At 42.2% G+C, this 12,568-nt stretch overlaps 1 protein-coding gene across 1 annotated transcript in view; it reads left to right on the forward strand.

Annotated features, from left to right (window-relative positions):
* Positions 1–1,847: 1,847 nt before the first annotated feature.
* The window catches only part of LOC116819460 (vesicle-associated membrane protein 1-like), an 86,672-nt gene continuing 75,951 nt past the window's right edge, over positions 1,848–12,568 (forward strand). Inside the window, exon 1 of the mRNA XM_032771193.2 lies at positions 1,848–1,960. Within this exon, the coding sequence (XP_032627084.1) occupies positions 1,959–1,960 (2 nt within the window). The 5' untranslated portion in view covers positions 1,848–1,958. The remainder of the gene's footprint in view (positions 1,961–12,568) is intronic.

The following is a 12,568-nucleotide window of genomic DNA, read 5'->3' on the forward strand; positions in this document are numbered from 1 at the left end:
AATTACCTGATATAGTCACCTCTGGACTTAATACCCACATGCTGCTGCTGTGATCATTTTAGCTTGCGACACTTATGGGTGGTTGTTTTCTCTTTTTAAGGAACATGCTTTGTAATGTTAGAAATGGGTTAATTGTTTGGAATAAAACATGAACCATTCTGGACCTATGTCCAAACTCCAGTGCAAATGTGAGCCTGCTTGAAGCTTTTAGATTTGGAAAAGGTAAACTAGCTTTTTTTCTGAATTGCTTTTCATTCTCTACATCCTGGTCTTCAAGTCATTGCCCAGCAGGAATTTCAATACTGGGGCATGGGGAAAAAGAGGCTGTGGCTGTTGGGTCCATTGCTATATGGATCCCCTGGCAGCAATACACGTGTAACATTTGGGCTAGGAGGATTTCATCCCCTCAGCTTCCTTATAGGTCGCATGTACAAAGCACTGCTATGAAAACTTTACGTATGAGAGCAGGGTTTGGCACTTAGGGTCTAAGCAAATATCAGATGACCGCAAAGCCAAGCTTTTTCATAGCATTCTGTTTCCCTTGGATTGGGTTCTGGTGTGTTATATGCTCCTCAGTCTAATGCTTTAGCTAACTAATATGGGGCATATATTGCTCCACTCACCTGGAAACAGTGTGGGGTTACAAACTGGCAGGGTTTACTGGGATATGTGGGTAGATGGATGGGTGAAGACCTCTGCTTCTGCTCACTATCTTGAAAATGAGCCTTGGTGAGGTTCTGAATCTGAAACACTTTCTTTAGAACTCGCCACCGCCACCAGACCAACCAGATGCTTCTCCATACTACCAGCCCATCCATCTCAGAGGTCTAGATTCTCAAATATCCCCTTTTTGTACTGTTTAAAACTTTCCCTTATCCAGGCATAGATCTGTTCTGAGCCAGCTCCCACTAGAGTGAGTGGAAAGACTCTATTTGGCTACACAGGATGTTGGATAACACACCAACTAAAACAAAAATTCACATCATGGGGAGACAGTGCTGGATTTGCATTGGTTAACTGGTCTCTCTGCACCATTTCATCTCTTTATCTGATTATAGAGTGACTTGGATTTAAATGTTTTGTTGTGCTTTCTCTTCCAGAATGGGATTCATTTGCATGGTTAGGAGGACAACCAAAGAGAGAAGCACTGACAAAGAGGAAAACACCTGGGATTCAAGAAGGATCTGGGACTCCTAATAGTAGGGGGAGCAAAAAGAGGAAAGCATAAGAAATTGCACACATGTGGAGGTAAATAGATATTCTTCCTTGTACTTTGGCAAGTGCTGAGAGTCCTCTGCAGTCTGGCTTTATTGCTGCACCCGATCAGAAAAAAAATTGGTCTATCTAGTCTGGCATCCTGTCTCCAGTCAGAGCCAGTCTTTCATTTGCCTCTGAATCATCCAATACTGTATTGGGGGATTTTTTTTCCATGACCTAGCTGATATTTGTGCATGCTCTCCCTCTCTTAATCCAACAGTGTTCATCTATCAGTTGGATCTTTACACTCATAATTTAACTACAGACATAGAACAGTAATGCTTCCATTGTTTAAGGAAAAAAGATACAAAGGATTCTTTGAATAAATTCAAAGATGGAAATATACTTAATTTCCATGTACAATACAGCTGAGAATAAATGCTCTATTATTAAATCTAGAGGAGTCAGGATGCAGACAGCTGGGAGGAAAGTTCCATTTATATTAGTCACTCTAGGAGTTTATTCTGCCTAGAATTACAGAGGGTGTGCATCTGTGGCTTTCCTCTACTTCCTAGCATGTGATGTGAGGTGCAGGCATGCTCAGTAGCTTATGCCTACCACTCCTATCTCAGTAACAGTGCCTACAATACTAAGAGACAGGTTGCATCAGAAGCAGAGCTCGAAAGCCATCTTTGCTAGCTGCTGAGAGTGAGAGAAACAGCAGAATCTTAGGAGATCTGCAGACTGTCTGACAGAAAACAATGTGAGTATCCCTTGTCATAGGAGTTTAATGAAAATGAGCTGCAGTGTGAGAATTAGGGTTTAGTATGTCTGTAGGGAAGGAGTTTGGCTAAATCAGCATCAAAGCACTGTCCATCAGTTGTGGTGCTGAAACTCTGAATACTCAGCTGTGAATGGGTGTGTTTCTTACTTCACAAAGAAATGATAGCAGCATGGCTTTAAACTGACCGAGATCCTTTTTGAAGCAAGCTTGGGTTATGGGATTGTATGTCACAGATTCTGTCTTATATCTGTCAATATCTGTTTACAATTATATTCCCCCTAAATGCTTGTTTTATAGAAGCGCAATACTGTGGCTGGAAAGTTCACTGCTGTTTCTGATACATGAAAAGTTGCTTGTTTGGGTTTTGGAGAAATGGCCAAGTAGTATGTTGTTGTTTTCAAAACCAGGTACAAATTAACGCTTACTATGAATGTTTCTTTTTATGTTTGATTGTATGTGGTGTATAGGTGTGGTGAAAGGCTGGCTATGTGAATAAGGCATCTGAAGCTACTTTAACATTTGTGTAGCTGGCTGTCACATGAAAACTACATGGCATCCGTGTGAATCAGTGTCAGACTCTGAGGAGCATTTGCTGAGTGTGAGACCTCTCTTGTGTATATTAGGAATCCAAAGTTTGATTAGACTGTGATTCTGTCTTAAATGGTCTGCTGTACCTCTTAAACGGTGGGAACTCTGCTATGGCAGGCTGTGCAGTTTTTCCAGCTGCTGGACAGCAGTAAAAAGAATTACTAACATGTTTACAATTCAAAATAGTGCTAAAACAAACCCTTCAAAACGCTGGGCCAAATCCTCCAATCTGTACAGTTCTGTAACTCACAATGAAACAATGCTGATTTATACCAGCTGAGGATCTGGACCTTTGTCCTCACTATCTGGTGCAATATGGTAATAAAATATTAGATATAAAATTGTATTCAGCATCTGTCTGTTTCTGTGCAGCAGTGGATGACACTAACCCATCACTTCAGAATTATTTTATTATGTCTTTAAATAGCTGTCCATGTCTTTAACTGTGGTGTAAATGCCAGCATTAATTTGCTCTTTTAGTCGACCAGTAAAACCTATTTAGTTAATAGTTACTCTGGAAAAACATTGGTGTAAATGAGACTAGATCTGCCCATGTCATTTAGATAACTAGATTCTGAAATGCATCCTTTGATAACAGCCTATAACAATCTAAGGGGGGGGGAGGAAATGATGAAAGAGTGCATTTCAAACTAGAAGACAAAGGTATAACAAGATCCAGTGGCTGGAAGTTGAAGCTGAACAGGTTTAGCCTAGAAATAAGGTGCAAATTTTTAAAACGATGGTAATCTACCATTGAAACAATTCACCCAGGGTTGTGGTGGATTCTTAATCACCAGCAATTTTTTTAATCAAGATTGGATGTTTTTCTAAATGATCTGCTGTAACTCAAACAGGGATTAAGTCAGGGAAGTTCCATGACCTGTATTCTACAGAGGATCAGACCAGATGATCACAGCTGTCCTATCTCGCCTTATAATCTATGAATCTATTAACATGATTGCATAAATGTTCATTTATGACTAGTCAGTCCAAACCAGCTACAAAACATCTCAGAAGTATAAAAAGGTCAAATAATTCTAATACTATATAACATAAGTAGGCAGAAAAACATAGGGCCAGATCCTACTGGTATAGAAGTGAATGGAGATATGCTGATTACTGTAAATAAAAAGTTGTGTCCTGCTGTAAACTATTTCAATACAAAATTTTTAAAAAATTACATCCAGAATCTCATTCTGAGATCTAGAATTTTTTCATTTGCTTATTCACCTATTAAAATGTCAGAAAACAAGCTTTTATCTACAACATCCAGAATGTCTCTAAGCCAAAGAACTGCTGTCTGAAAAATATCCTGGCTTAATGTGCCCCTCTGAACTTCTCCAAATGGTTATGTGCTTGCCAGCTCATTGTATGCTATTGGTGCTGTTGCCTAGTTGTGTCTATATCAGGAGTCAGAGGATGACGTCAAATACTTTGATCTGTATGTGAGCTGTTCTTCAATGATTAATGCAACAGTTTCCTGCTGCAGAATTATCATCTAAACTATTCAAACAAGAAACAGTTTTTCATACTATCTTTCTCTTACTAGTGTGTATTTATAACAGATTTTTTAATTAGAACAGGTTGATTCAATATTAGTATGACTGGGTCTTTTGTAGAAAAGCTTGCATAAGTTTCTTTTTGATCTAGGAAAAAAGCGAAACTGTTTTTATGTCGGATAATCTTTCAACACACTAATCATACAAAGCCAGGATAAATAAGCAACTTGCTATTAGGCAGATATTGATGTATTTAGTTGATTTCTGTTTCTCTGTGAAATGGATGTACAGAAAAGGAATTTAAAACTCCTTGATGAATGTCACCACTATCCAACTTTGAGTTATTGATGAATGCCAGAAGGTAAATGTGTGTTAACTAACAACCTGTAGCAACAACTAATGGTGTTCATCAACTTGCAAAAGCTTATTGCTAGTGAACACCAAATACCAGGAAATGGCTTCTTTTCATCTTGTTGTAGAGCACCACAAACATGCATAGCACTTCACACACTTGTAAGAAGACAAAGAGCTGGCTCCTGAGGGCTTGTCTTCACATACTGCTCTACTGCTGCAGCGCTTTAGGCCTTGGCTACACTTGAGAGTTACAGCGCTGTTAATGGCTTCATAGCGCTGTAACTCATTCTCCATCCACACTGGCAAGGCATGTACAGCCCTGTATCTCCATGGCTACAGTGCTGGTTGTACTCCACCTTCATGAGAGGAATAAAGAGAATAATAGCGCTGCTGCTGCCGCACTGGCTACACAGGGGATTAGGTCGTTTATAACTACATCACTCAGGGCTGTGGATTTTTCACACCCTTGAGCAATGTTGTTATATTGATGTATGTCTAGTGTACAACTGTGTTCAGTGACTTCAGTAGAGATATGCTGACTTACAGCAACTGGGAATCTGGCCTCGTGAGATTACAGTCTGTGTGGTTCAATACAAATAATAAAGAAGGCTCAAAAGTTGGAGCAAACCTTATTGGAGAGAGGATCAGTACTGAGAGGTTAAATGAAAGAAGTGGGTTTAAAAGGAGGAATTTGAAGGAAGAGCAGGGGTCACTTCTTGCTTGCGAAGAGGGGGAAACAGTTCCAAGTTAAGGATAAGAAATGAACTGAGAGTCGGGGGTGGGGGGAGAGTTTGAGTGTCACCTCTTGGGGGGTGAAGGAGAAAATGATGATGGCATCAGGCATGTCTTTGATGCAATCCTGTTTATATACAAAGAATGAACAAACAGGAGGTCGTTTGTTTGCTCACAGTTCCGAGCCTCTCTTCAATCAGCACTCTGGCCAAAAAGCTTTCTCTCAGAGTGTGACACTGGTCCTTTAAGAGCAAGGCCACTGCACCTCTGACTTATCAGCTCACTCCAATTGGGTTTTAAGAGAGAGCACCTGAGCCATATGAATAGGAGAGACCTGAGAACACAGATGAATGGAACAAAGGAAAAGGGCAGGTAAGAGCTACCTAGAGGAGACTGAGTCTTCAGATAGTAGGAGGCTCTGCATGCTCTCCATGGAATAGGGTGACCAGCCAGCAAATGTGAAAAATTGGGACAGAGGGTTGGGGGGTAATAGGAGTTTATATAAGAAAAAGATGCTAAAATCAGGACTGTCCCAATAAAATCTGGACATCTGGTCACCCTACCATGGAAAGAGGGAGGAACTGGCTAGAAGGCTAGCAGAGAGGTTGTTTGCTAACTGCCTTGAGGTAGAGAGTCAGTGCTAGAAGTTTAAAAGGGCTAAGAGTTAGGAGACAGTGGAGAAGTTAGTCTGCTGATCTTCTTGAGCCAGAGAGTTAGTGCTGGAAGCTGAAGAGGGCTGAGTCCATGGACTGTGTTTTGGAAGGAAGAGTGATGAGACTGGTCCCCGGCAGTTGGATGGCCTGGAGAGTGAGGTTCTGAGACAAGAGCAGGAAAGAACTGAGAGTGAGTGCTATGGGCTCGTGAGTGAGGAGCTCGAAAAATTGCTGTACATTTCTCTGTTTTACTGTGGCAATTGGGGAGAACAGCTTTGTTATGAGGGTTCTATGGACTATTTTAGTTGTTTGTGAATAAATTATACCCAGAAGTGGTATTTTGAGTGGACACCGGGAGAGATTTTGTTCTTTTTATGGTTGGATTGAGGAGAAACTGAGTCAGATGCATGTGTAGGTCCATGGCTTGCTGCAGGAGGGCATCCCAGGCGGGCTGCCTTCTTGTGATCTCTCTTAGCTTTCTCTCAGGTTCATGTTACAAGGGCTTCTCTTGCTGTCTCCTGGGCTTTTCACTCTTCTGGCTGTTTTTGACTCAAACATGCACACAGCAGCAATAACAATCAGACCCCAGACACTGCGTTTGTGTTCAGTCAAGTCCTTTGGTTGTGGCTTCCAGCTCTCACTAACCAAAAGGGCATTTAATTGTACACTCATTTAGCCTGAATGGAAGGCAGACAGCATGTCCAACAACTTCACCGACCTTTGTGATCACCTATAGATCAAAGCCAAGCTTCTAGATGTCTGTCACCCAATCTCCAGGAGAGTGCACTGGGTAAGAGAAAATGCAAGTGGAGAGAGACTTGTTTGTCTGTGGAAAATAGAACAATGCCAGTAGAAGATGTGATTATCGGAAAGAAACAAAACCATCATCATCAATGACTAATTAAATTAATCTAGCACAGTGATGCCCAAACTTTTCCTGTCATCCCTCCCCCAACACACAGATTACTGCCTAGTTGGCTTAGCAGAGGAGCTTGGGCTGAAGGTGGAGCTGGGGGCAGATCTGGGAATGGGGGAGAACTTGGGGCTAGAGGTGGAACTGGCCTGGGAGCAGAGAGGGAATGAGGGCTGAGTGGGGCTGGGAGTGGAACTGGGTGTTGCTCCCTCCCTGCCCCCTGTGAGGGCTGACCCAAGCCCTGCCGAACGTTCTTCTGCACCCACCTAAGGGGTGCACCCCACAGTTTGGGGATCACTGCTCTAGCACAAATGAATTCTGTTGCAGGGCACAATTTTTCTGAGATGCACAATAAAACAAAGAACCAGAATTTTCCCTGGTGCCACAGTGTCTCTCTGTTCATTGGTAGGGATTTTTTAAAAAAAATCCTTATCTTTTAGCAACAAGAAGTATTCACTGGATGGATAGTCTGAAACTGGTTCTGTTAATCAAAACAAAACCCTACTTGGCCGATTTCTGGGCAGTTGCACTGAAGGCAATGGATTTACCCTGGTATCTGAGCAGAATTTAGCCTCTTGTAAATGTTTAAGTAGGTCTGTGTTAGCAGAGTTGGGTGATGCTTGGTTGGAGGTGCTAGCTGCTCAAAAAGGGATAAGGAGGGAAAGAAGAGGAGATGGAGCCATACACCCTTCTGACCGCTTGCACTGACCAACAAAGCTTGCTGCCTGCATAGATCCATGTTCAGTAAAACAGAATTGGGGCTGATGGAAGAATTCAGTTTCAGATTCCATTTGAACTTTACTATTGATAGAAATGATTCTGGATTCCAGCAAGACTTTTGTGTTCATTTAGGAATGGTCCTAGGACAGCTCCAAAAATCAGTGTTTGTAGGAAGCATTCAACCCCATGGGAGCAGTCAGGGCTTTTTTCTTTCAATCATTGGGCCAATGGCTTTTTTCACAGGAGTCACTTTTCATACAGTTAATTCAGTCTCAGATCTCTCTTGTCTTCCCTACAGTCAGTCAGAGATTCTCTCATGTGTTGGTTTCATGCAGTCATAATTCTCAAAGGTGTGCAATTTACTCAACCATTCCTGTCTCTTGCAATAGGAGCAAATGATTCCAGTGCTGCTTAGGGTGCCTGTCTGGGTCACTTACTAGTTCATAGCATCTGGAAATAGATTGCTCATGAATATTTTGGAATCTCCAGCGGCACGGTGATATTGGACCCACCTCCACAAGTCTCTTCCAGCTGCTGAAGCTTCCTGCAGCAGGGGGAGGCTCTTCAAAGTGGGTCTGGTCTCCCCCTGAGAATGAGAGTGGCCATGCAGGGGAAGAATAAGTCCTCTCCCTCCCCAGTCCACCTGGGACTTGCAGCCAGGAGTCCCCTGACTGGGGTGCTCCCAGCAGCAAGGGGGAGATCAGATTGCACGAGGAAGGGCTTATTTCACGATTCATGACACATTTTTCATGGCCGTGAAATTGATAGGGCCCTACTCATGAGACGTAACTTGTTGAAGTGTGGATCTGCAAACACAATCTTTTCAGAGAGAGAATTCCAGTTAATGAGTAGCTTTCATTCACCGTGTGGTGGCTGCAAGCGTGAGAGCCATTTGAAAAGCTGTATTATTTGAATGGGCATGACTCCATCTGGCTTAGGAGCAGCTTCCTTTTCTATCTGCTCTTTTGCCCAGGCAATGGAGCCACTGAATTAAAGGATTTGAAGAAGTGGATGTTGTAAAGCAAGTGGGTTCTGTAAAAGATCACGTAACTTCATGGAACGGGGAAGAAGGGCTACTCCAGTGCTTGTGGAACTAGTACTGAGATGGAGAGACAGTGCATCCAGGAAGAGGAACAAGGCAGTGACCCCCTCCCCCAGTGATATTTGAATTACTGTAGTAGTAAATGTATGTTTTCCCTGTAACCGTCCTATGGATCCAGCTCAACCCTGACTAGGAGACAGCAATTCTAGGAGTGAGAGATTATTGTCTTCAGGCCCAGTTGGTACTTGACCTCCCTGGGACTCATTGCAGTTGTCAATTAGCCCCAATTAATTGAGATTGTCTCCTTAATGTTGTGGTTGCTTTTTCCTGGTGCCTGTATGGAGCCCTCCAAGCTCTTTTCACCATAACCCGTTGAACAAGCACAAGATGATGGCCACCTTAAAAAAACTACCTACTCAGTTATGGCAGCCATATGTTTTCTGCGCACAGTAGTAATTTATTGAGAGCTCTGACTGTACATTTATTACTGTTTTGTCATTTGCAATTATATCATCACTTCTGTACTGGATGAAATAATTAGAATGGACTTCATCACTCTAATGTTCCTGTCCAAATAATTGGAAATATTTGAACAAGTTTCTCCCTTTTTCCAGATGCAATATTTAGAAGAAAATACGTGGGAAAGAGGTGTCTTTTTTTAGTCTCATAGCAAACAAGGCAAAAATCTGCTTTACAGATTGTATGTTAATGAAAGCAACAGACGTACCTCTGCCAGACTCAAACAGAAGCATCACTGAGTCATCACTGAGAGAATTCTTCTGGAAAGTGTTGAGATTCTCCTATGACTGTTTTGGGAGGTCAGAAGGGCATTATTTCAAGAAACATCTCTGAACTTTTAAATATAAATGGCACCTTTGAATGCATTCTGATGTGTTGCAGTATCTTCTAAATGTAGGCCAGCTAGCCCAGTGGATTTATGCACTGACCCTGCATAGGTATAGCTGGGGTCAAATTCTATATTTTCTCGAGTTAGGCCATGTCTACACCATGGCACCGTGCTATGGGCTGCATACAGGGAGAACACACACATGCAGACAAACATCTAACAAACCCTAGCCAATCTCCTTCTAACCGGCTAAAAGCCTCCATCTCTCTGAATTACTGGGGTTTGCTTGTTTTGAAGCCTCTATTTGCAGTGGGAATACAGCACTGTCTCACTAATGGAGAGTGCAGGCATTTCATACAGCAATAATAGTGCATGTGCAAGGGGGAAAGTGGCAAAGGAGAAGAAAATCCTAGTGATACCAAATGCTGCAAACTGAAATAGGCAGGAATTGCCTCAAGAGGTGGGTGCATTTCAGCAGTCAGAGAGAAGGGTGGTAGCCACTTGGACAACTGTTCAAAGTAAGCACTGCAGCAGTGTGGAACCTCAGGAGGGGAGAGTTTTAGCACAAAGAAAGAGTGATCCCCAAGAGACCAAACCCCATGTGAACTCCATGGTGCACAGTGGAGTCCATCCACTGCTACACTCCTTCACATGGTCCCTCTTACTGCACGTGATGTAGGCTGTTGCAGAGAAGAGAGGATGAGTCCATAGCCCCGCTTCCTACCTACCCCTTCAGGCTTACTTGTGCCTCAGGAAAACAAGTGAGGGTGCAGACAGCCTGCAACTATGTCTGGTGGGCCAAATTTTTAAGTGTTCAGCACCCCACAGTTCCCACTGTGACACTTGTGGTTGAATTTTCAAAAGACTCAACATCTAGCATACACCCAACATGCAGAACTCTTCGGAAAATCTCACCATCGATTTAGTTCTCTAAATGAGAGAGAGGCTGTAGATGTGTAGGGACATGATGACATAGCTCCTTAGGCCTCCCCACAACTCCTGTGCACCCACAAAAGGGCTAGGCAGGATTTGGTTCTGCAGAAAGACTCGAGGAAGCCAGCCAAATGCAGAAAGATCAAATTGCCCTGGTGTACATTGAAATACTGAGTTGCATAGTGTGCATAAATTCCTGCTTTTTATAAATACATAGACTCAATTTCCTAGAAATAATTAAATTAATTAATTGTGCCTAGAACCACTTATTCTCTACTTGCAAAGGTTAGTGGATAGAAATTCCATTTATTCATTTACATTCAAATACTAAAATAACTCTTCTTTATGAATCTGGCCTTAGACAGGGAAGGGCCTTAATTACAGCATGCACACAGCATTGCCTTTGCCCAGCTGTAGCAAGTATTTGCCTTATCTGCTACCACAATCCATCTCTCTGTGCCATTTAATGCATGAAAAGGCTGCTAACATGGGCAAAAATCTTTTGCCCATAATATTTAAAGTTCACAAACGTGGTTCTAGGATTGGGTTTTTATTGCTGATGTCTGTCACAGGCTCAGTTCAGAGTCTGGCTTAGCACAGAGGTCAGCACTGAAAATTTCTGTTACCTCTCCCTGGGATAAAGATGTCAAAAAAGTAGTAGTTAAAAATGTGTGTGTGTGTTGTTTTTTTTAAATGCTGCGTGGAAGCTGGTTTGTGGGAAAGCTTCCTGCATTTGCTGCTAGATTGGCTGCAGAATCTGTGGGATTTTCCTTCTCTCCTTCAGATACTTTGGCAGCATCCAGCCCTGGCACTTTACAAAGGTAAAATATTCACAAACAAGTTCTTGGTGACCATTCGGTTTGGGGGTGGGGGCCCAAAGGGGAAATCCCACTCAAGGCCAGGATTTAGACAAACACACAGAAAGCAACTAATCACCTAAACCTGTAAGGTGCTGGAAACCTACTGGCACTGACTTCACTTAGCATTGACAGTGCTGAGCACCTCATTGGAGCTAGCTCAACATCTTTCAAGATGGGGTCTAATCTAGTGTAAATTTCCTACAGACACAAAATACATGGACCTGCCCATTGTTCAAAGGTGGAAAGAGTAATACATGAGTATGCATTAAGAACTAGAAATACTAGTGAATAAACACAACTGTGACCTAGTTGGCATCACAGAGACTTGGTGGGATAATACACATGACTGGAATAGTCATACAGAACTATTCCATTCAGTTGTATTATCCCATCAAGTCTCTGTGATGCTAACTATGTCATAGTGCAGCTTGCTCAGGAAGAGCAGGCAGGGAAAAAAGGGTGAGGGCGTTGCCTGGTATAAAAAAGCTGTATACACTTGCACTGAGGTTGGAAATAGGAGATGGAGTTGTTGAAAGTCTCTGATAAAAGGGATAAAAAAACAAGGGTGATGTCACAGTATGGGCCTACTACAGACCACCTAACCAGGAAGAAGGGATGGATGAGCTAACAAAATCATCCAAAGCAGTGGTGATGGGGGCCTGCAGCTTCCCAGACATCTATTGGGAAAATAATACAGCATGACACACATGATCCAAGAAGATTTTGGAATGGATTGGAGACATTTTTTTATTTTAGAAGGTGGAGAAAGCAATTAGGGGAGAGGCTGTTCTAGATTTGACTTTAACAAAATGGGAGGAACTGATGAGAATTTGAAAGTGGAAGGCAGCTTGGGTGAAAGTGGTTATGAAATGATAGTTCATGATTCTGAAGAATGGCAGGAGAGAAAACAGCAGAATAAACATAATGGATTTCAAGAGAGTAGACTTTACAAAACTCAGAGGTGGAAGGTAAGATCCAATGGGAAGCAAGTCTCAGGGGAAAAAGCAGTTCTGAGAGAATAGGCAATTTTTCAAAGAGACATTATTAAGGACATGAAAGCAAACTAGGAAAGATAGGAAGTACGGCAAGGGACCATCGTGGCTTATTCAGGCCATCTTCAATCATCTGAAACTCAAAAAAGAGTCTTATAAAAAGTGGCACTAGGTCAAATTACAAAGGATGAATATTAAAAGAACACCACAAGCATATGGAGACAAAATTTGAAAGGCCAAGGTGCAAAATGAGATTAAACTAGCTGGAGTCATAAAGGGTAACAACTAATATATTCAAACAAATATATTAGAAGCAAGAGGAAGACCAAAGACAGGGTAGGCCCATTATTCAATCTGGAGGGGCAATAATGGAAAATGTGGAAATGGCAGATGTGCACAATAACTCTTTTGTTTCAGCTTTTACCAAGAATGCTTAGAGAGCTAACTGAGGGGA

The sequence above is a fragment of the Chelonoidis abingdonii genome, chromosome 8 (genome assembly GCF_003597395.2).
Source record: "Chelonoidis abingdonii isolate Lonesome George chromosome 8, CheloAbing_2.0, whole genome shotgun sequence".
In the NCBI taxonomy this organism is placed as follows: Eukaryota; Metazoa; Chordata; order Testudines; family Testudinidae; genus Chelonoidis; species Chelonoidis abingdonii.